Genomic DNA, 26,082 nt, shown 5'->3' with positions numbered 1-26,082 from the left:
ATCTCCCTATATTTAGGACTTCTATAAACCCTGAATGAGACAGTTATAACCAAGTCAACTAGACTAGATGTTGAGCTGGTACATTAATATCAGATTTTATTAATTCTATTACAGTTTAAGTCAATTTACTCAAATCATAATACTCCAATTTATTAATTGTGCTTTAAATAAGGCAGATTCATCATTACAGCTGTCCACTAATTTAACCGATAATTTTTGCACCAATCTTTACTTCAGTCTGATTTCTGGCTAGTAATCCTATGCTGCCCTTCCAGCTCTCTAATTCTATTCTTATTTTACACACTCTCCTGTGAGTTTTATGACACCTTGTACTATAACAGTATATCTTCTGCACCACATACTACTTTTTCACCTTTTTTTGGTATTAGATTTCTACTCTCTACCTCTTCTGTAACTGCACTCTACTTGTATTATTTAATACTTCTAATTTATGTCTCACTGATGATATATAAATGGCCTATTTTGGGATTTTTCTCCAGCTACTTTTTAAGGTAAGCTTTCTTATAAATTGTGTAATGGCATATGTGTGGATTTAATACAAAGTGTATAAGTTGCTATAATGACCTACACATGTAAATACTCATTCTCATTGTGTATATTTCACATTTTGCACCTAATTTTATCCTTTTAACTATGTTTGAGCTTTAAAAATTTTAGCCAATTTAAATTGTCATAGTGTCAAATTTTTGGAACTAATAATATTAGTATTATGTTTCATAGAGTTATTAGCGAATAATATTAATAATTAATTTATGAGTCAAAATTATTAGTAGATATTCCTAATAATATTAGTAAATTGTTTCGTAGACAACATGACTAATAAAAATTACTCATATTATTGGGATTATTTTCATTAGTGTATTTTGACTCATAATCCATATTATTAGTGAAATCAAAGTGAGTGGTATTTTGATATTTTGGCATAAAATCGTGAAGATCAGTGAAATGGTCGACTCTGATTCAAATAGTGATGAGGAACGAGTGTAGGTATCCACTTTTCAATACAGTGGAACCTCAGTTCTCTGTTTTAGGAGGGAACCCGGAAAAGGAACGTACAACACGGGAAAACAGAAAATCCAGGAATGAATGAAGCATCAACAATTTGGCTAAACATCACAAATGTAACGTACGCAGATAAAACGACCGGTATAACAACTGCGTTTTTTATAACATTTTAACACAAAAACATGAAATTTCCAGTCTTATATTAGGACCAAAACAGTAATAGGCAATCCCAAAACCTCCCATGGCTTTATGTATGTAAGGTGCAACATGTGTTCTGGTCTCGATAACATAATCATATATGATAATATTAAAATACTAAATTTGTGTTACTTAAGTAGTAGCAGTTTCGATTCCTGCCTGAAAGCTCAGTGACTGTACAGTGCCCTGAGGGAAGTGCCGAAAACCTGTTCGGCGACACACTCGAAAAAAGTAAACGAAAATATATATAAAATAAAGAAAATAAACATCTAACCCTGGACATAATGTAGACGTTTTGCAAGTACGAACATTTGACGAAACTCGTTCCGTCTTCAAGTAGAGCTGTCAAAATGCACTCTCTCTCTTTCCAATTGTTGTGGACACACTCTGCTTTATAATTTCGATTCTCTAAACAATACCACCCGAATGCAATGCCAAGATGGTCCCTTATGCAAGTTCACCGCCGATCGCTTTTCCGGTATAGTACTTCCTCAAATTACCGCAATGACGGGACGTTAACACAAAGATCTGTAAGTATGCCGTAGTTGTCCTTTTTTCAGATACAGTTTCTTGAAAACACATGATCGAGGTTTTTAGCATTGATAGGACTGAAATTTATTGACGGTTGATACGGGAAATCGTTTCTTCGAGGAACGGGTAATGCATGATTTTTACTACGTTATTTAATTAGGATGCTCGCGGGACGACATAATTTGAATGAATAATACGGGAAAACGTAGCTTCTGGGAATGTATAATCGAGGTTCTACTGTAAATGTTAGCCCAAAAGCTGCCTTTAGTGGTATGTAACAAACATATGAATACAATGAGAGATTTAGGTTAGAATACATAACTTTTGAGTATTTACTTGATAGGATTGGTAATAGAATGTTTCACTGCAAGGAATGAAGCATAACCTCAAAACAGCAGCTTCACATTGCACTCCACGGATTGGTAGTGATACACAGTATCATTGTGTTTTCCGAGTGCAGTTCTGCTCAAAGACTCCAGCTATCCTTTAAAATCTTGGCTTATACCACCAGTGAACCAAGTTGGTGGTGGTGATTATTGTTTTAAAAGGAAGTACAACTAGGCAACCATCCTCTATATAACACTAATCAGATAGAAAAATGGAAGGGATACGACACTTTGAAAAATGAAGATATCGGTCAAAGAAAGAGAAAGTCCGTGAAGGGCGTGAAAATGAAAGACTCTTTAGGCCTCGCAACCTAGTACTGTCAGGGTCGGAGAAGAACAAGAGTTGAACAAGGGAGGTTGGATAGGATAGATGAAAGTGAGGAGCCTAACACAAGTAAGTGGAAGCAATGCCAGGACTCAGGTCAGGGCCCCGTGGTCACCAACCAAGTTGAGAGCCCCTGGGGCCCCTTTTAGTTGCCTCTTACGAGAGGCAGGGGATACTGTGGGTGTTATTCTACTTCTAACACCCCCACCCACAGGGGTAGTAAACCAAGATTTTGCTAGTCCATCTCAAAATAAATTTTTAAGCACATAAAATAAAAAAAAATAAAAAAGTACGGTAAAAAGAACAAGGAGGGTTATAGCGTGCAAAAGCCTCCGAATAGTTGACTCTTTAACCCCTATGCACCCGTAAGCGGACTGGTACGCGCTCGAGCGCCTGGGCCAGGACTCCACAAGCGGACTGGTACGCCGGGATGCAAGGTCGCATATTAAGAGACATTTGTGACATCTGTTGGCATTTTCCGGAAACATTTCTAATTGAAATCTGTTCTTGGTGTCTCAAAGTGTCACCAGAGTGCTCTGGTATGCAACTTTGGCAAAGAGAATTGATTAAAATATCGATCGAGAAATCTGTATTCTGTTGTTCACAAGATGGCTGACTGAGAAGGAAGTTGCTTGCTCGCGCGAAATGCTCAGTAATAGCGAAATTCAAAGCATATTTGATGTTTTACACTCTGATTTCAGCAGTATTAGTGAGGTAGAATATATCACCAGAGATCTTTCGCTTAGTAATATCGTACGGCATGGAATGCCGAATGAACTTTCTCCCGCCCCTCAAGATCCGATTGCGACTGCCGGATTTGAACCTACGATCTTGGTACCTGGATGTGAACACTTTACCACTGATCCTCAGACTGAATCTTAATAATAATAATAATACACCGAGAGAGACATACGGCTGTAAGTTCGTATTTGGGATATAGGTTCGAATCTCATCATTCACTTACTCGTGATTTGTTTCCCATTAATTCCTTATTTCCAAATCAGGCAAATGTTAGGCTCATGTCGTATTGGTTTCCTATTATTTCCTTACTTCAAATCAGGCAAATGTTAGGCTCGTGCCGTATAATTAAGGCCATAACACACACTAAAGAACTTCCGAGGTGAGATAAGGTAATGAAAAATTTAAGATTTCAAAGGAATTTTTTATGTGTTATATTTCTGTAAAGTTCTCTTTTTGGTGTCATGAGCAATAGTGTGGAATTCTCAATAATATACAACAGGTCCCGTGATAATACGCGCAGTCGATCATCCACTATACTGTTTCAACCGATAGCTTGAAACACCCAGGTTGCATACTAAAAAGTTGGCGGATTCCTAGCAATGTCAGAGCAAAGGGCGGGTGGATGCATATGGGTTAAATCAATCACTTTCCGCAAAGAAACTTTCTTCTCTCGCATTATTTTTACTTCTTTTAACCATTCACATATGTATCAATGTCACAAGAGCAAAAATATCAAGTGAGCCTTTTGAACATATGGATTAATAGCCGATTGTAGTCAAGCACTAGCCTACTGCTAGGAACAAACACAAACAAAGAACATATGCAACAGACCAATTCTAACCTCCATTTGTATCAGCTGACTAATGAACTTAATATTATAAGTAAAGATATTGTATTAGTCATGTGTAAATCTTTATGAAACAGAATTTGGTTAACTGATAATTATTTTTATGAGTTATAATATTATTAGGTAATATTATTAGTTAGTTTTATGAAACAGGGCCCTGGTGTTGTTATACAAAAATATATTTTGTGAACTATCTGACAGTTGCATAATTCAAATTATTCTTAAAACATAGTATTTTACGTACCACAGTAATTTCATTTCTATATTTCATTGTAACTGCCATTTCAAAGAGAATTATCAAATGTATTTGTGATAATTATTTCAAGAGTCAGTGACCAAATAATTTTCCGCCTTTTTTCTTGGGTGGTCTTTTGGTGATCTTGAATTTGATACCCAGCCTGGTCATGTTCAATCGAGAAGCTTCTTGTCATAAGATGTAGGCCCCCCCTCCCCCTAGCACTATATCAAAGTTAATGGTTAAGGCTGTTATAGCATTGATCATATAGACCCCATGACCTTTAAACATTATAAGCTGGAAAGAAACTACCTGGAGAAGTATTGGCAAATGAGAGGATGCAAAGTGTGATCAAACAGGGTGATGACATATTATCCATGATGGCTCATAACATTATGAACAACAGGAATGAAGGTATGAGTTTGTTGAAAAGAATAAGAAAATTAGAGATGACTGCCAGGCTCTGTAACAACAAGGAGCTTTTTTAAATTTGATGTGCCAGCATTCCAGCAGAGTTTCTGGTTCCAGAATTTATCTCATCAGCCATTTAAAAACCCATAATTGGCAACATTGATGCATTAGAAGACAATCGTTATGCTCACAAGCACGTGAATGCCTATGATGATGGTGGTGGTGATGATGATGATGATGATGATGATGATGGAGGTTCAAGACTTGCAAAGGCTGTTCAGTTATTCCTCTTAAATTGATTTGTGTGTGTATACATAACTGCATTAATACCAGAGATGTGTTTGGAATATTATTGCACTGGAAAAGTAGGCACTTGTTAATGAGTTGCAGTTACTGGGATTCTAAAGGTTGTAAGTGTTCCTTTGCAGCAATAAGTTTCTTAAATTTTGAGATGAATGAACAATGGTCCCAGGAATGGCAAATATTCTCATCTTTAGAACTTCATGATTTACCTTGAATCGCAGAACGTGTTCCTGGTTTTGATCTACCTAGGAGAGCTTGGTCACCACTTAACTGCATACAGGCTAAATATGCCAACATCATACAACATGGAGTGTCAAATGGACTTATTTCTGCCCTTCAAAAATCTGACTACCACTGCCAGGTTTGAACCTGCTATCTTGAGCTCCGGAGGCTGATACTCTACCGCTGATTCACAGAGGCAGCTACCAAAGAAATCACACCCAAGGATATGTAATGATTGCCATCTTATAAGTCTAAGCCACATGCTGATGATATTTCTGCATATTATACATGCAAGCATAAGATCAAAATGCGAAATGGACATGGGCAACAACCAAATGGGGTTCAGAAATGGTTTCGGTACCGGAGAGGCATTGTTCAGTGTCCAATGTTCTCCTTCTAAAAGGTGCTGAGAACAATGCAAAGATGTATTTGCATGTTTCATTGACTATGAGAAGTAATTCAACAGAGTCAAACATGAAAAACTGATGGAGATTCTCCAGCAGAAGCGGTTAGATGTAAAAGATATCCACACTTTACAAAATCTGTACTGGAACCAGCGAACCACAGTAAAGATTGGATGAACAAGATCTTCAGAGATAAGTATCAAAAAAGGAGTATGCCTAGGTTCCACCACTCCTATTCAACCTTTATGCTGATCACATAATCAGAGAAGCCTTGGTGTGAAAGTCAATGGAGTCTTCATAAACAATATTAGAATATGAAGAGGATACAATAATTTTGTGACACCATTGAAGGTCTTCAAGAACTGCTCAGTAGAATTCATCTCATTGGATTAAGATATGGTCTAAACATCAATACCTCAAAAACCAAGTTCATGGTATTTTGCAGAAGTAACCGTGAAGGTGTCTCCATTTCATTAAATAATCAAAACATTCAACGAGTTGGTTGGCTCACATACCTTGGAGCACCATTAAGAGACAATATGGACCCTGCAAAAGAGATCAGATGCCGTATTGAGATTTCCATATCATCTTTCCAAACAATGAGATGATCTTTTGTGATGATATTCTAAACCTGAAACTCAGGCAAAAGCTGTTGAGATGTTATGTCTTGTCAGCATTGCTTTATGGAGTAGAGACCTGGACTGTCAAAGCTTCTTCCATGAACAGATTAGAGGCCTTTGAAATGTGGTTACAAAAGAGAATGCTCAGAATACCCTGGACAGATTTTGTAATCAGTAATTTATTTATTTACTTACTTATTTATTCATTCACGAAGCACAAGATACAGCTGCACTGAGCACATTTCACATGTACTGTCAACAGACTAATTAACAAATGTAAACTTTCATAATAAAATATAACAAACATAACAAATAACATAACTAATATAAAACATAACTAACATAACTAACATAACTACAAAACATAACTAATAACAACTGTCCATATTAAAAACCATGAGAATGTCCATGTTTATAGCCAAGTCGTCATGCGTCAAGGTGGTGGTATAACCACTTCACAATAACTTATCTTTAAGTGATTGTTTATACCCTCTAGAATATACTTTTACATAACTTCTTTCAATTTAATTGTGAACTCAGTTTAATATGGAACATAATGAAATTCTTATCTTTAAACCTATTAATAGTGTTAAAGAGAGTTGGGAGGCAGACTAGAAAAGATTATTGAAGTGTTGAGTGGGCAAATGTAGTGGAGGTCTTTGACTCTGGTGGAGCAGGAAGGAACACAGAGATAGAAAAGACACAAGATGTTCCAAGTGGTAAAAGACAAGGCTCTCCCTTCCTATGGGTAAATATGCTACTGTTTTCCAGGCTGAAGTATACGCAATACTAGCCTGTGCTGTAAATATATGGAATATGCCTGGACACAGAAGACATATCACTATTTGTAGTGATAGCCAGGCAGCGCTAAAAGCACTATGTGCAGTTAAAACAACATCAAAACTGGTATGGGAATGCCAAAGGATGTTAGATCAGCTGTGTGAACTTAGCTCAGTTACCCTATTATGGGTTCCTGGGCACACAGGTATCAGTGGAAATGAAGAAGCTGACAAACTAGCAAAACAGGGCTCAATGGGTTCCTTCATAGGACCAGAGCCCTTCCTGGGAGTGTCACTCCGAAGTGTGAGACTGGCAATATCCCAATGGATAAACCAGTCTCACCTAGATATTTGGAAGAGGTTAACCATAGCAAGACAGGCACGTGAACTTATCAAAGGGCCTAGTCAAAGCTATAAAAAGGTCCTAATGAATTTGAATAGGACCAGAATGAGAATGGTAGTTGGACTGTTAACAGGCCACAATACCTTACAGAGACACCTACACATCATGAAAATCACCCAGGATCCGATGTGTAGAAGATGCGGTAAGGAGGAGGAGACCTCCGCGCATGTGTTATGTCAGTGCGAGGCTTTTGCAAGCACTAGACATCGATTCCTGGGCTCACATTTTGTGAGCCTGGAGGACATCAGTAATGCCAAAATCCGGACACTGGTATCCTTTATAGGAGCGCTAGGGCTGGACTAGGCAAACCCGTTCAAGGGGCACAAAGGGTCTTCATAGACCTACGTGTGGAGCTCTGCGAAAACAGGGCTCACCCATTTCTTATCTAACTATCTATCTATCCAAGTGGTAATGACCATTTAAGGTTCTGTGGAGGAAACTTAGGTCAGCTGCCTGTTGCCTGATGTGCAGCGGTGACACATTTATTGCCCTTAATACCTGTTCTGTAGACAGATTTTTGAGCTTGGGGTTTCTGTTCCTTACAATTGCAGCAAAGAATGACACTGTTCTGTCTAACTGGTTAATATTGGAGGGGGAGGCTGTTGTCCAAATCAGAGAGCATTAGTTCAAGAGAGGTTGAGTGATCATGAGGAAGAAGTGGAGAAGAGCAGTGGGATCAAAAATTTCTGTGAAGTGGTAAAGAATGCCTAGTAATTTCATAACCTTGGTTGTGTAAGTTTGTATTTGATTCTTGAATTGTAATTTTGTATTAAATATTGCACCAGTCACGCTATTGCATAACTATGGTGATGGGCGTATTGAGTAGCTAATAAGATGTTGGTAGAGGAGATTTACATAGGATGATAGTTAAGTGGCTGCGTTTTTATGGACTGGGGACCAGTTTCCAACTATGGCACTAGATTGAGAGGACAGTAAGTGAGGACCATAGAAGAGCTGCATCTGATGGATTCCTGATCTCCCTAACTAGCTTGTAGTCATCAGCAAAGAGTAAGGTACTTGCTGCTTTGTTGAGTTTGGATGGCAGATCATCCATAAACAAGGAAAACAGCAAAGGGCCAAGTACACTGCCTTGTGGGACACCAGAGGTGACTAGTAACCATGAGGATGATATGCCTAATATTACCACTCTCTGCCAACGGTTATGTAGAAAGCTGAGAAGGGTCTGAAGACTGCCATGTATATTAAATCGTTTGGAGAGTATATGGAGCAGCAGAGTGTGGACTACAGAATCAAAAGCTTTTGAAATGTCTATGTAGCAGATATCCAGCTGTGATTTATCTGCAGTGACATGTGATGCAAAATTATGCAGAGTAGCCAGGTTTGTTAGACTAGAGCCACCTGGTAGGAAACCATGCTAATTGGTTGGGGTACAGGTGGAGATGAATGTGAGGAGATGCTGGTGTATCATTTTTTCAAAGATAAAGGACTGTGTGAAGAGAATAGAAATTGTTTGGTAAGTTGAAACATTACATTTGTTCTCTGATTTGAGTAGTGGTACAATATTTGCCTGTTTTCATGTCGTAGGAAAAGAGTTCATGGCAAAACATCTGTTAAAATAATAATTTAGAGAGAGGGAGGCAAAGGCTGCTGGCTGTATTTTTCAAGAAAAGAGGACCTATGATGTCGGGACTGGTAGCTTTATTGATATGAAGAGTTTGAATAAGGTTATGAACTTCACTTGGTGTGGTATTTATGCTCAATAGGGTTCTGTGTGAAACAGTACCTATGGGAGGGTGTGATTGTTTCTGTGAGAGAGGGCAGAAGTTGGAGAAGAAATACCCGTTGAACAGTTCGTTGCGATTGGCGCTGTCTGCTGTTGTATCACTGTGCTTCACGCTGAGACAGGAATCCGCTCCGTCCTTCTCCTTGTGTTGATGAGACTCCAGTAGCGCTTGGGATTGCTCTGGACATTTTCAGTGAGTGTATCTTTGTGTGCCCTGTAGTGTGTTCTGACCATAAACCTTGCGTGGTGGCGGATGTTAATGAAGGTATCGTGAATGTGTGGGTTAGGGAAGTATTTCCAAAGGTGCCAAGCTCTCTTCTTCTTATTTACTATCAGTCTGATCTCTTGTGATATCCGCTGTTGATATTTGCTGGTAGTAGCCTGTTGTATAGATACCAAGTCTTCAATTGCAGCTTGCAGCCAGTCGTGCAGCAGGTCATGAGCCTATTCGATATCAGTTAGTTTGAAATGGCTCCAGGGAAGGCATTCCAGGGCACGATAAATTGCAGGCCAGTTGGCACGGCACCAGTTTTAGGTAGGGCAGGAGGATGTCCTGTTGTGAAGCTTTGAAGAGGTTGGAGGGGGGTTAGAAGAATGTAACATCGAGGGACTGGTAGTCACAGAGGAAAAAGTTTCTGCCTGGGATTATTGTTTTAAGTTCTAACAAGGAGAACATGAGGCCAAGGTGTTGGGTCCATGGGTTGGGTACATTTTAAACTGTTTCAATCTGAGGCCATTAATGAAGCTGTCTATAAAGTATGTATCACAGTTGTTAGCCGACAATCCTGTAGATGGAGAAGACCACTTTATAGACAAGTTAAAGTCGCCCATTAAAATTACTTCACTGAGAAAAAGAGCCGCAGTGACTGAGTCCAGGCATTGTGCAAGGTCATAATGGGATGTTTGGATGCCTATAGTAACATCCCACAGGTACAGGGCATCGAGGAAAGAGTAGCTCCACTGACACTCACAGTTCCGTTCGAGATCTTTCCTTCGTTTATAGAGTAACGCACTGTTCAGCACTAGCATGACCCAGAGTAGCGCAGTCTTGGTGAAATATGCTGTAATTAGTGGTGAGTGGTAGTTCACTGTTGCTAGCTTATGAGAGCCATGTTTCAGTAAGTCCGATCACATCGACTTCGCTTAGGTCTGACTAAGATAGTTCATAATCAGACAGTTTATTATTTAGACTGCGCACGTTTCTGACAGTAGATGTTTAGATCTACTTTCTGTTTACAAGTGGGAGGGACTGGTGTTTAAATGGATGTCTCCGAACAGTAGTAGAAGGTAAACAAGCTCCTAATCGCTGAGTAACCAGGCCTAGGCTCATACGGCTCAGAGCAAGTAGGTAGGTGCCTATAAGTCTGGTAAATGGCGCATCCAGTCAGAGAGAACACCAGAATGTAGTAGTTTCTATCTGCTAGTAGCCATGTAATAGGAGAACTCACTTTTTCATTGCACACACTGATTCCTTAACTCGAATAGAACTGTACAGAGAATTGTAAAGCTTAATATCTCTGATTATTACCACGCAAAGAACCCAAACTGCAGCAACACTAAACTTACGCATGTCTGCACTTGCCGCTCTTGCTGCCAAATATTAACGAGACCTAGAGCTGAGCATGAGTTGGCAAACATCATCAAAGCCTTCAAAACAGTTCATTTAGGCAATTTCTCCAAGGTAGACAGTGCAGGCATCTACACCTCATATTACAAGGGAAGATAGAAGGCAATTAAGGAGCTGGTTGACCACTAGTGTCATGGCTCCGAAACATCAAAGACTGGACTTTCATCAACAACCCCAAACAATTCCTCAAGTTAGCCAAATAAATGGTTGCTTTCTCTAGGGTGATCGCCAGAGTCTGGGGCACCAGATATTACACTAGAAGAAGAAGAAGAAGATGATTAGAATAAGAAGAATCAATCTGATAGGTATAAAAATAATGACAATGAAAAAAATCCACAGCCTGTTTCCAGTTTTAACCAGACCACGAATGGAATGAATGAGGCCCTATCTAGCAGCAAGGATAGGAAACGTGCCAGCTGCCAAAGCCTGTTGCACACCTTTGGGACATTGATTAATTGTGACTGACAGATGAAATGATATTGGAGATGACAGATGAATGAAAGATGACAGGGAAAACCAGAGTACGGGAGAAAAACCTGTCCCATGTCCGCTTTGCCCAGCACAAATCTCACATGGAGTGACCACATTTTGAACCATGGAACCCAGCGGTTGGGGTTCGATATTCTGCTGCCTGAGCCATGGAGGAATAATAATAATAATAATAATAATAATAATAATAATAATAATAATAATAATAATAATATGCAAGTTGACTGCTTAGTTAGGGTTGTGTAGCTGTGAACTTGCATTTGGAAGATGGTGGATTCAAAGCCCGTGACACGTTTTGAACCATGGAACCCAGTGGTGGGGGTCCAGTACGCTGCTGCCTGAGCCATGGAGGCACAATAATATTAATAATAATAATAATAATAATAATAATACTGAGCAAGTTGACTGTTTAGTTAGGGTTGTGTAGCTGTGAGCTTGCATTTGGAAGATGGTGGGTTCAAATCCCATTGCAGCCCTTAAGATGGTTTTCCATGGCTTCCCATTTTCACACCAGGCAAATGCTGGGGCTGTACTTTAATTAAGGCCATGGCCGCTACCTTTCCAATCCTAGTCCTTTCCCATCCTTGCATCACTGAAAAACTTCAGTGTGTTAGTGCGATGTTGAACCACTAGCAAAAGAAAATAATAATTTTGTGTGGCTTGTTATAGCCCTGGTAAGGGTGGGTGACATCTGCCGTCTATAGGATACTGCATGTTATTGTGGTGGAGGGTAGTGTTCTATATGGTACGTGGATTGCAGGAATGTTCAGGACAATACAAGCATCCAGTCTTTGAGCCAAGGAAATTAACTGTTTACAATTAAAATCCAATGACTGGCCTGAGAGTTGATCCCAGAGCCCTGAGGATGAAGTCCAAAATGCTCACTACTCAACCATGGTGCTGGACATCTGATTCAAGCAATGTAGGCACATGCAATGAATGAATGTCGAGAGATGGTGGAGACCAACTGATGGTTGATCCTTAACATTAACTCTTCCTCATCCTGTCTGTATTGGTTTTTGAGACATCTACTTCAGAATTATAATTGAAATATTGGCGAATCTAATACTAGAAATATGGATCTCATCTAAACTATGAATCTGTTATTTAGATTTATGCTTTCATGGCCTGTATTAGTAGACATGATAAACTTTTGTGATTTTATTGTGTCAAAGGAAACAAAGAGAAATTCTTAACATTTTGCAGGGACTTTGTTCAACATCTTCAGAAGAGAAAACACATGTGTAACAATGAAGAGTCCACCAAACAATGATGGTTTGAACTTGAAAAAATCTGATTATTGCCCTATCGTAAGTAATACTCTCATTTGTTATCAGGTGGCTCACGGTACACTAGCATTCCAAGCAGGAAGTGACAACACCATCTCAGATCAAAGTAAGATGTTTCCTGTTTAGTACATCTGTGCATTGCAAAATTGGCAGCAAGGTCATTGGATAAATCAAAGACAATGGCAGAGAAATTTGGTAGAAGAAAGTATTTTAAAAAGAAAGTGCAAGGAAAGACTGAAAAAGAAAAAGAATATAGAATAAAAAAAGAATTAGTATAAAAGGAGAAAGAAGAAAAAAAGGTGTGTGGAGAGTCAGGGAGGGATTGGGTGGGGGGAAAGATGCACATACTACAATGAAGTTAAAGAAACATGAGTAAAACAAAGTAAGAATTAATATGGCAACAGGTGCACACAGGTAATGAAAATATGAGACATAGCTTAGAATGCTCTCACTAGTGATGAAGAGGGTACAAATTTGGAAAAAATGAAATGAAATAACAAGAGTGAAGGACATAGAATAGAACTACATAAAGTAATTGACCCTTAACAATTAAATTGACATGGTAAAATCCCAAAAGATTATCATATCTGTGAGTCTGTTTATTGACACCTACCAGATAACATTGCTTATTTAATAACTTCATACTGCATAGATCAGAGCCTCTGTGGTTCAGGCAGCAGTGCGCCAGCCTCTCACTGCTGGGTTCCATGGTTTAAATCCTGGTCACTCCAGGTGGTATTTGTGCTGGACGAAGTAGAGGCAGGACAGGTACTCCAGTTTTCCCTGTCATCTTTCATTGCAGGAACATTCTCCATTACCATTTCATTTCATTTGTTGGTCATTAATCATTGCCCCAATGGAGTGCAACAGGCTTCGGCAGCTGGCATAATTCTTATCCTCGCCGCTAGATGGGGGCTTCATTCATTCCACTCCTGACCTGGTTGAATGATTGAAAACAGGCTGAGGATTTTTTGCTGCATAGATCCTAATGACAGGTTTTTGATGGCAGTAGTGTACTACTATACTGGGGGGGTTTCCTTCATTCTTTAAATATTCAACCAATGCCAGTGGATTGTAAAAATTCAATTTATGATCATTTATATATGATTTTTAATGGAGGGCAAAGTTAGATCAGTCACTCTGCTGCAGGGTTTCCATCCAAATGGAGAGGGTACAAATCCTGGTTAATTCTGGCATGAAATTTTCACTTGAAATATCATGTGGTTTAAGAAAGGGCAAAAATTTGTTTATTGGAAGGGGATTACAAGTTGTCCATTTCATGACCATATCGATGAATATAATCAGTGGAAAGGTTATTCCACTGAAGCTCAACTTGTAGGATTCCAGCAAGATATAGCAGATATCTTGGATTCTGGAGGTCAAATGGACTGTATCGCGATTGACCTGTCTAAAGCATTTGATAGGGTGGATCGTGGGAGACTACTGGCAAAAATGAGTGCAATTGGACTAGACAAAAGAGTGACTGAATGGGTTGCTATATTTCTAGAAAGTAGATCTCAGAGAATTAGAGTAGGTGAAGCTTTATCTGACCCTGTAATAATTAAGAGGGGAATTCCTCAAGGCAGTATTATCGGACCTTTATGTTTTCTTATATATATAAATGATATATGTAAAGGAGTGGAATCGGAGGTAAGGCTTTTTGCGGATAATATTATTCTGTATAGAGTGATAAATAAGTTACAAGATTGTGAGCAACTGCAATGTGACCTCGAAAATGTTGTGAGATGGACAGCAGGCAATGGTATGTTGATAAACGGGGTTAAAAGTCAGGTTGTGAGTTTCACAAAATAATAGGAAAAGTCCTCTCAATTTTAATTACTGCATTGATGGGGTGAAAGTTCCTTTTGGAGATCATTGTAGGTATCTGGGTGTTAATATACGGAAAGATCTTCATTGGGGTAATCCCATAAATGGGATTGTAAATAAAGGGTACAGATGGTTATGAGGGTGTTTAAGGGTTGTAGTAAGGATGTAAAGGAGAGGGCATATAAGTCTCTGGTAAGGCCCCCAACTACAGTATGGTTCCAGTGTATGGGAACCTCACCAGGATTACCTAATTCAAGAACTGGAAAAAATCCAAAGAAAAGCAGCTCGATTTGTTCTGGGTGATTTCCGACAAAAGAGTAGCATTACAAAAATGTTGCAAAGTTTGGGTTGGGAAGAATTGAGAGAAAGAAGAAGAGCTGCTCGACTAAGTGGTATGTTATAGATGTTGATTCCCATAGGGAATCTGAAATATTTGTCCTGAATGAGAAAATTTATAATACCAATATAAACGGTCCGTTATTGGACATTATAAATTTTCCTGCTAACTCATTCTTGGTTGCCAGCGTTTCGCCCTCGTGTGCTAGGGTGGGCTCATCAGTTGGTACCTAGCACACCTACCAATACGCTGGCTAGTGCATACCGTGGAGGCCACTGCGTAGGCTAACTGGAGCCACCGGCAGTGCCAATGCACTAAGAGTGTCTCATCAGCAAAAATTGATGCCTGCTTGGCCATCAAATGATATAGATGTTGATTCCCATAGGGAATCTGAAATATTTGTCCTGAATGAGCAAATTTATAATACCAATATAAATGGTCCGTTATTGGACATTATAAATTTTCCTGCTAACTCATTCTTGGTTGCTCATTCAGGACAAATATTTCAGATTCCCTATGGGAATCAACATCTATATCATTTGATGGCCAAGCAGGCATCAATTTTTGCTGATGAGACAAAGTCTCTTAGTGCATTGGCACTGCCGGTGGCTCCAGTTAGCCTACGCAGTGGCCTCCATGGTATGCACTAGCCAGCGTATTGGTAGGTGTGCTAGGTACCAACTGATGAGCCCATCCTAGCACACGAGGGCGAAACGCTGGCAACCAAGAATGAGGTAGCAGGAAAATTTATAATGTCCAATAACGGACCATTTATATTGGTATTATAAATTTGCTCATTCAGGACAAATATTTCAGATTCCCTATGGGAATCAACATCTATATCATTTGATGGCCAAGCAGGCATCAATTTTTGCTGATGAGACAAAGTCTCTTAGTGCATTGGCACTGCCTGTGGCTCCAGTTAGCCTACGCAGTGGCCCCCACGGTATGTACTAGCCAGCGTATTGGTAGGTGTGCTAGGTACCAACTGATGAGCCCACCCTAGCACACGAGGGCAAAATGCTGGCAACCAAGAATGAGTTAGCAGGAAAATTTATAATGTCCAATAACGGACCATTTATATTGGTATTATAAGTGGTATGTTCCGAGCTGTCAGCGGAGAGATGGCGTGGAATGACATTAGTAGACGAATAAGTTTGAGTGGCGTCTTTAAAAGTAGGAAAGATCACAATATGAAGATAAAGTTGGAATTCAAGAGGACAAACTGGGGCAAATATTCATTTATAGGAAGGAGAGTTAGGGATTGGAATAACTTACCAAGGGAGACGTTCAATAAATTTCCAATTTCTTTGAAATCATTTAGGAAAAGGCTAGGAAAGCAACAGATAGGGAATCTGCCACCTGGGCGACTGCCCTAAATGCAGATCAGTAGTGATTGAAGTGACCTCAGCCAAAACCCAAAATGGGCCAGGGTGGTTCCAGCATCTCCAGAAATAACTGGGAATTTTTTATAAACTGATTTTCAATGTAATGAGGTGCTTTTATTTTCACTTGCCTCTGGTAACTTCATCTTGGTTATTGACATATTCAGCATGATAAACATTCTCACAACTTGTGCACTGTAAAATAAAAATATGATCAGAGAAAAATATTGCATAATTTGAATAGTATTTTATTTTAATTATACTGTATTAAAAAACAGGCATTTAAGTAGCATGTAGCTATTATGGTATATAACATGTTAACATAAAAATATGTGCTTTGATTTGTGTTCTTGATATTGTGGTTGAATATCCATGTTTCAGTTTTGTAAATAAATGTTAGAAGTATTCTAAATTCACATTACCTACGTACTTTCCAGATCAAAAACGCAGCTGTAGCAAATCTCCAGACATGACGTCCCAAGGAGGGTATGCTACCAATTTTGGTGCTGGTCTTGGTGGTGGCGGCAGTCGTGGAATAGAAGGGCAATTCATAGCAAATGTCTTCAAAACTTTGGTCACAAGATTTGTAAAATCTCTCAAGGAACTTAAAGCTCAGGAAAATATGGTAATGTTCTTTAAGAAAGTCAGAGTTATTTACACTAGATGTACACTTGCAAAAGAGTAAAGTGCTTTATACTACACCACCAGCCAAAAAGAAAAGCATAACACTGAGGAAAAATTGAAATCTATTTTGCAGTTATGTTCATTATAATTTCTATGTTGATTATACTGTATTTATGCGAATAATCCCCGCACCCTAACTTTCGGTAGGCTTATTTTGAAAAAAAAAAGAAAAGCCAACTTTGACGCAAAAAAAATATCCCATTTCGTGCCTCAAATTTTAAAAAAATGTGCGGGTGTTATTCGCGTAAATATGGCTATTTATGCGAATAATACCTGCTACCAAATAATCCCGCACCCTAAATTTTGGAAGGCTGATTTTGAAAAAATAATGCCAACATTGACGCAAATAAAACCTGCACCCCAATTTCGTGCCCCAAATTTTTTTAAAAAAGTGCGGGTATTATTCGCGTAAATACGGTAATTTATATCTGGTTCCTACTCTGAAATGGTCATCATTGTTGACTTTCACTCAGAGCATCCTGGTTTTGATTCCCAGCTGGGTGGGAAATTTTATCCACTCCTGGCTAACTCCTTCACAAAAACAGACAATACTGAATACGTCCCACCACATAGAGTTGGTGTCAGAAAGGACATCTGACCATAAAACAGAGCCAAGACAACTTATGCAAGATTACACCTGTGACCCTATCAGGGAGTGGAGTGGGAATAGCAGTGGTAGCCGAAAAGAAGAAGGAGAATATGATTTATTGTATTGTATAACTTAATCTGTGTTCATTTAATTCATATTATTTGAAAACATCCTAGTGTTACACTGTTTTTGGCTGGCAGTAATTAATTTTTACATTTTCAATTCACTATATAAATTTGTTTCCTTATTCCTTCTGCAGTGATAAGAACCGAGGGCTTCGAAAAAGAAGCAGCAATCCAGAAAGGAGTGAGGCAAGGTTGCAGTTTGTCCCTCCTACATTTCAGTGTTTATATAGAACAAGCAGTAAAGGTAATCAAAGAGGAATTTGGGAAGGGAATTACAATCCAAGGAGAAGAAATCAAAACCCTGAGATTTGCTGATGATATTGTTATTTTATCTGAGACTGCAGAAGATGTGGAGAAATTGTTCAATGGTATGGACAGAGTCTTGGGTAAGGAGTACAAGAGGAAAATAAATAAGTACAAAACAAAAGTAAAGGAGGGCAGTTGAATGAAGTCAGCTGATGCAGGAAATATTAAATTAGGAAATGAAGTCTTAAAGGAAGGAGATGAATGTTGTTACTTGGGTAGTAAAATAACTGAAACAATGGCAGAAGTAAAGAGGGCATAAAATGCAGATTAGCACAAGCAAGGAAGAGCTTTCTTAAGAAAAGAAATTTGCTCACTTCAACCATTGATATAGGAATTAGAAGACATTTTTTAAGACTTCTGTTTGGAGCGTGGCATTGTATGGAAGTGAAACATAGACGATAACTAGCTCAGAAAGGAAGAGAATAGAAGCTTTCTAAATGTGATGTTACATAAGAATGCTGAAGGTGAGATGGATAGATCGAATCACGAATGAAGAGATACTGAATCAAATTGGTGAGAGGAGTTCGACTTGGCTAAATTTGACAAGAGGAAGAAATAGAATGATAGGACACTTCTTAAGATACCCAGGACTTGTGCAGTTGGTTTCTGAAAGAAGTGTAGGCGGTAAGAATGGTAAGGGTAGACCAAGGTATGAATATGACAAGCAGATTAGAGTAGATGTAGGATGCAGCAATTACGTAGTAATTAAAAGGTTAGCTCAGTATAGGGTGGCATGGAGAGCTGCATCAAACCAGTCTATGGACTGATGACTCAAACAACATATTCCTTTATTAAATATTATCAACAATAATAGTGAAGGTATAAAAAATTTTGCTGGAAATCTACAGAAACAAGGAGGTGTCTTAGAGATTTGACTTACATTTATTGTTGCAGTTTTATGATAATTTATTTCAAGAACACCTTTAGTATCCAAATGAGCTAGGCAGCAAGGTTTCTGGGATGTTCTGTATCCTTTTGTTTCCCAGAGAATTTTTAACAGTTCTATTCTTGTCATTTGGTGGGATATATCTGAAAAAGAGGAAAAAACTTCTGTGTACCGGTACTTTATGTAATATATTTTTATGAGGAGCAAAAGAGAGGAAGTTTTCTTTACTTATTCTACAAGAGGAAGAATTGAACCACTTTTGGAGAGAGAAACCTAAGCAATGTAAAGTGGCAGTCAAATTAAAAATCTAATAGAAACGAAAATTGCATGGAAGTTTATTGCCTCAACCATCTATAAAACTGTCAGTTAAAATCAAGACAATTCCCGAAACTCTGTTGTGCCACTTCAGCCAATTTGGACTTCAAGAGCCATGTGCCATCATATGGTGTCATGACATATCAGATTTGAAGACCAGCATGACACCATGTGGCAGCCATAGCACCCTACATGTTTAACAGGAAATTTAAAATAATTTATTAGTGGTTTTAAGTTCAGCCATTTGTATTCCTTTATACCCAATTCATTTATTAAATTTACCAATCACATTCTCATAGTTTATGATTCTTTTCAGGCTTTATATTGTGATGTCCGCCAGTTGATGACATACATTAAGGAAGCCCATGGTGGAGTTTTTCGACGAGTAGCTCTCAGTGGACTTCTTGATTCGGCAAATCGTCCCCATCGAAAAGAAGCAAATTTACAAACAACCAGAGTTATAAGGTATTTTAACTTATTTTAAAATCATTGATTTTTTAGTAATGAATTAATTAATTATAAGTTCAGTCAATAATTGTTTATGCTTCCATAGGATTTGTTATGAATAGTTTGGTACTTAGAATTCCTTATTCTGTACCAAAAAAATGCTACTGAGGGAGCTTTTGTACATTAGGATCCTTTAAGAAAGCGGAGGAAATATTTTCTAATAAGTTTCCTAAGTTAAGTTCAGAAGGTGCTGCGAGACCAGTAGTGCTGGTTGAGAATGGAAGAAATTACTGTTATGTTGCAGAAGTGTTAAAAACATGGTTTCCACCTTATGTTGAACAGTGGAGAGTTACAGGGAGCTTGGTTCATATGCTAGGAGGCCTGGATCAGGTTGGAGTAGATGAACTCCACTAGAGATGGTTGATTTATTTTCCTGAGATTTTACATGATTGCTATACCATGGGTGTTGATAAACTGGCTTCAACAAGTCTGTGATAAGAACATAACTGAACCACTCTCTCCCCAAAAAGACCTTCATGTACCCACCGCTCACAAGACTGCATTTGATAGAATTTCTTCATTTCTCACAGCAACATCAGGAGTAGACAACGGAGCAATGGGGGTGTGTAGTGTTCTCACAGGAGTCTTCATTTCACTCTGAGATCTCCAGATGAAAGAGAAAGAGCTTGGAGAACACTTGGATAGCTATATTCTCAGTGCTATTTCAAGTATGCCATTCCATGGTGGCTCTTTCATATTGTGGGCAGGTATTACTCTGGCTTCTCACACAAAGCTCATCTTCATTGAGAATGGACATCATGCTGTCCACCAACACTTCAATGAAGTCATTATAAACCATGTTTTGCCCTTTTCCCCAATTTATTGTGGAGAAATTCATCCTCGTGCATGATAATGCACGACCTCATGTGGTCCGATTTGTGGCAGATTTCTTCAACACCATTGGGATTTAGAGGTTGAACTTCCTGGCACGAAGCCCTGACTTAAATCCCACCAAAATGTTAGGGAGAAGAGCACATCAACAAGTTCCAGACACTCTGCGACAACTTCAAGAAATACTGGAGGAAGAATGTAATCTCATTCCTGAAGAAGACATTCCTGGCATCAATAGCAGCTTGGCTGAATGGGTACGGGAGAGGTTCCAGTACCTCATTCTGGAATGTTCAATCATGAAATCAAGTGGGAAAAGTGACCTAGGTGACAAAGAATGTGTTTCAAACAGAAATTCTGAATTGAAAATACTTGGAACATTTGTACCTATTTGTAATTAACCAATACTTGGCCTAAGTATGACTTTTAGAGATTTTGAGTGCATACTTCACGTGCAAAGACAGTGGATTGTGTTAAAATATATTGCTATGTTAGTTGAAGTGTTGCAGGTCTTTTTGCCAGTCTGTGTTGTAGACTAAAAAGAGAATATAAAAACTGACTATATGGCAGCCTAAATAGTGTCAACTCTAAATGCATGCTCGCAGTAGCTGATGCCATAAACTCTTATAAACTCCTTTTTATTTGTTTCTGAGCAGACACATTCACCAGTCAGATCTTGATGATCAGCCAGATTTGGGGGCTGGATCCTGCTATGTAATGGATGATAGAGGAAGTAGGAAATTACTTTTCAAGAAAAGGAGTACATCTTCTACTTGTGCAGTGAGTAATATACAGTTTTTTTTAAGTTATGTAATTATTAGACCATGCTATAATAAATGAAATAGCATGCAGTTTTGAACATATGCTGATTTTCTCGTGCATACCATACAGATATAAAAACTTGCAGTCATTACTCAAGGATGTAAGAGTATGTCTGACATGTTGAACTGTGATAAAATGTACTGATGAAAAGAAAGCTGTGATCAATTTCAAACAAGTTACATGCTTGGCACACACTCTTAAACTCCTGCTTGATTTCAATATGCCAACATTACATATACTTACGGGGCTTATTTTTTGGTGAAATGAAACTGTTTATTTCGGTGTTAATAATGACACTATTTTGGTAGGTATATCATGAAATAAATTGCCATACTGATCGATGATTCTTGTGAAGTCTTGCGTATATTATGGAGTAAATCTAACTAATTTCGTTGTAAGGGATTTTTAAGTTAACTCATATAATGTATCCTTGTTATTAAATCTTAAAATAACCAAATATGCAAAATGTTGTAGAAATAAATATATAAATCACTGATACTGAAGTTAGGTGATCTTCCCTGATACGAAGTTATACATAGCCTACATTTTTTACATGTTGAATTACTTTTCTTTAAAGTACAAACTAACCATGGTTTCAACATTATCAGCAGGCAGAGTTGTGTGATGGTCAGAAAATATCTTTGTGTAAGTAAAGAAGCCCCTCTCACATCTACATTAGACATCAGAATCCACAATACTTGTGAACACTTGGATGCAAATTCACTGTGGTCTTCTGTCAAACCTCCTAAAACTTCACTAACAATGTCTTCTTTCTTCTCCTCTACCAGATGTGCTTTCACTGGATTTTGCAAAGACACATAGCCCTGGAAGATGTTCATGGATATGCTGGTGCTCGCTGGTCAGGGATGAAAAGCTCGGACAGTTAAGGTGCCGGCTTTCTGAGCCGAAGTTGCCAGATTCGATCCTGGCTCAGTCCGTTGGTATTTGAAGGTGTCAAATATGTTAGCCCCATGTCACTAGTTTTACTGGCACGTAAAACAACTCCTGTGGGACAACATTCCATCATCTTGGCATCTCCGAAAATTGTAACAGTAGTTAGTGGGACGTAAAAATAATAACATTAGTACTACTCAGCCAGGCGATTTATTTACAATAGGCCTACTAATACCATCATATTTTAACAATAAAGACATTATTGTTTATCTTTCCTTTTATATTCATTCATTTCCTCATGCCAGGATTATCCAGTTTTTCTTGAGGAATGTTGGCTTACATGAATGCTTCTATTGTGTCTACTACAAATTGCTGTCTATCTCTTTTCAACTTTTTTGCAATGTGTTATTTGCCACTTAGAATTATGTTAATTTGCTTCATTCTTCTTCTTCGTGTGTGTTTCTGATTCTCTGCAGTGTTTATCACACGTGTCTTTTCGTTTCCATATAATACAATCATTACAGTATTTACACATTAGAATCTTTCTTGCAGTATCAAATACATAGAGCCCCTTGCTCTTGTATTCGTCGGCCCTCGAAAAACCTATTTTGACTTTAGTTTTTGGCATTTTTATACTTAAATGCTGGACATTTGCCAAAAAAGTTTCATAAGTAGCGAACACTCACTGCGCACTGCTATAACTACGACCGTTCTTGTTAAGACCACAACGCCATTTGCTGTGATCGATAACAGATATTGTTTTTTATTGATTGCCTTAGAGATCGTGGAACTGAATACACATGATACACAGTGGTCATCGCTTTGTGTATATTTGTGTGGAGAATATACAGTACTATCAAGCAATGGAGAAGGAAGCTACAATAGTCAAGTTATCAGAAGCTTTTCCGACACTATTTTGCATTTTTTTTACCAAGCTGGGTACATTTTGTGATTATTTGCCCAATTCGTGCAATAAATCAGATTTCACAATATTTCACAAGTTCATTTTGCTCAAATACAGTACTTTAAGTACCTAGAAGGTCATATGTAGGCAAGAAAGAAGATATGAAAAAAATGTGTGTGTTCCTGCCAAAAAATATGGCCCCTACATATACTACTCCAACTCATCAAAGATAGGGTTCTAGGAAGGAAGAATAGGAACATACAAAAAGGATAAACTTAAGGACGGGCTTGTGAGGGCAGACTTAGCAACAGAACATAAAGAGTTATTTTCTTGACCATCACTGTTAAATTCGCTAAATGAAGGTTGTAATTGTGGTGGAAAGCATTTGATGGTTGTTTTAAATTTCCCACTAAGCCAAGCTCATTTTCCTTACATTCCAAGTATCCCATAAGTCTTTTCATTTCTTCAGTTTCTGATAGATTTCTAACCTTTAAATAACTGTAGCAAATACCTTTCTCGACAAATTTTCATTACATTTTACTTGGCATCTTTGTTTTTCAATGGTCAAGCACAAATATTATTAAAACATAAAACAATAACTCCACATCAACATACATACATATTATTAGATTCACCCGATGTTTTTTTTTTTTTTCAATTCATTTTTTTTTTTTGGTTTTGTAAAATGGCTCACCTATCATTGTTTAATGGATTGAATATTGTAAAATATATATTATTGAATGAAATGAGCTCATTTGTTGTGCAGTATCATGCTTATGAGAACTAATTATTGATGAACAAGTACCAGTTGCAGTCTTGAGAACATCAGGAGCTGACATGCATTTTTATTAACATCTAGTATTGTTGGTTGGTTTCCTGGTTTATTTGCAATCTATAGCCTCTAATGATACAGTTTTCTGATTACTGAGAGATATAATACGATATAAAATACAATAGGTAAAGTAAGTGATTTGACGCCTCAAAAGATTGCGGAAATAAAAGCTCTGATTGGCACCAATATGTATTCAAATTGGGAGATTTCTCAAAGATTGGGTTTATCTGAATCATCCTTGAGGCTTTTAAAGAAGAAAATTGATTTTGGTGAGGAATTAGTCCCTTAAGGGAAGAACAGGTGTTGCAGAAGACCAATATTTTCACCAAGGTCTAAGCGCTCCTTAACACTTTCATCACTACCATATTTTAACATGGACTCTGGCAGTGAACTGAGTCTTTTCCCTGAATTTTAATACATTATTACACAAGAGTGAAACAGTAAATACCTGTTTTTTGTATCATATGAAAGTGTCAGCCATCCAAAACTAAGATGTTAATCAGGAAGTACATATCTGAAATATTTTAATTAAACTAGTCTTATGAAAAATATAAAAAAAGTTCAAGAAGAAGACCTTTACATTCAAGTTTTACCAATAAGCCTGCTGAAACAATAAAAATGAATAGTTTAATTTGACTATATAAGCCACAAATAAACACAAGTACATGTGAAATACAAAAATTTCCTATTTAGGAATTGTTTGTTTTGGTATAGTAGCCCTGTAAACATTGGGCTGTGCACAGTCTATCATTGCACTCCTTGCACCATCATCTAGAGTACTTTCTTTTCATGGTATAGATGAATCATCAGCCTCTTCATCTAAATGAAGAAATGAGCTCAAATTTCGAGAGGGGTGAAGTATTTCTATCGTATGTATTTGGATGAAAATATTGCAGCTAAAAAACTTGCACTCGACAGTGATGTTACCAAAATTTGCCTGAACTATCACTTGATATGTTATCTGATTTGTAAGCCAATTATTCATCATTGTCATCTATTTCTGAACCCGCTTCTTCCAATGAAATATCCAAGATATCACTATCATTGAGCCAGCGTGAGGACATGTTTGTACAGTAACACAGCTGACAGCGTGACGTATTTGGCATGCTCAGCACCTGGCATATCGAGTGCTTCGGTAGAGATCATGGCAAGGAGAAACTACCCTTTTTATCGTTTAGGTTTGAACTTCCTGATAATTCCTGGATTCTAGTGGACACTAGATAAACTAATATCTCCCAACAAGGGACAGGAACCACATAGGATACATGCAGTTGCCTATTAACACTAGAACGGCCGAACTTTCCTCATACCTATGAAGGCCACAGGCGGTCATTTTGACATATATCTAGCATCCAGGATCTGGGAAACATGCGAATGTTCAATTATTAATGTTAAAGCAACATAGTTAACAATTGGGATGTATTGTATACAGATCAATCCATTGTTAAGTATTAATAATTGTTCACATTCTCTCACTTCTAATAGGTAACAATGAAATATTTTGACGGACTTGCTATTGAATTCCTTTATGAAAGATGATAAAAATAAGTCTCAATTTGTTTACAAGCCTATTTAGGCACTTGACAAGCAATTTATGCAAGTTATATAAGGGACAATATCGGTGTTCCCTTATCAACTACGGATGTAATTTTTGGCGTAAATGTACATAACCCTAAAATATTAAAAGTCAGAAAAGCACAACTTCATGCATTAAAAAGTACGAGCGTGGAAATACCTTGAAATTCGCTAACGGTCAAAATGACCGCTCTGGCCGTTCTAGTGTTAACACGCGCGAAATTCATGCCCATATTGCATACAGGTGCCGTTCACAACCAGGAAGGTAGTGTGCCCATATCCCATACGGTTATTGAAATGAAACTGTTTTAGGCGATCATAATTTTAATGGTACAGGTAAGGAAAAACATTTACAGGGATTATTGGAGTATAGACCCTTTAATCGAGACTCCTGTTTTCAGACAGCTGATGAGTCACAGTCATTTGGAATACATATGGGATTCATGCCACTGATCTGATATACCGTATTTACTCGTGTATTAGACCCCCTCGCATATTAGACCCCCCTTGGCTTTTCGAGACAAAGAAAATGAAAAAAATAAATCTTGCATACAACACCCTCCCCCCCCAACGTAATTCGTCAGAGAAGAACGAGTCTCAGCTCTGATGACATCACACAAATTTGTGAGTAGTTTCGTCCATATGACCCACGCATTGAAAACACGCGTCGAAATCATGTGGTACAT

The 26,082-nt window shown here is 38.0% G+C and overlaps 1 protein-coding gene across 1 annotated transcript in view; it reads left to right on the top strand.

The window, feature by feature from the left end:
- The window catches only part of unc80 (unc80, NALCN channel complex subunit), a 1,117,323-nt gene that overhangs the window by 608,705 nt on the left and 482,536 nt on the right, over positions 1–26,082 (top strand). Inside the window, exons 21-23 of the mRNA XM_067137759.2 lie at positions 16,567–16,754; positions 19,351–19,499; positions 21,026–21,149. Of these exons, the coding sequence (XP_066993860.2) occupies positions 16,567–16,754; positions 19,351–19,499; positions 21,026–21,149 (461 nt within the window). The remainder of the gene's footprint in view (positions 1–16,566; positions 16,755–19,350; positions 19,500–21,025; positions 21,150–26,082) is intronic.

This window comes from Anabrus simplex, chromosome 1, assembly GCF_040414725.1.
Source record: "Anabrus simplex isolate iqAnaSimp1 chromosome 1, ASM4041472v1, whole genome shotgun sequence".
NCBI lineage: Eukaryota > Metazoa > Arthropoda > Insecta > Orthoptera > Tettigoniidae > Anabrus > Anabrus simplex.
The sequence above is the reverse complement of the archived record's forward strand: the minus strand, read 5'-3'. Positions and strand labels throughout refer to the sequence as shown.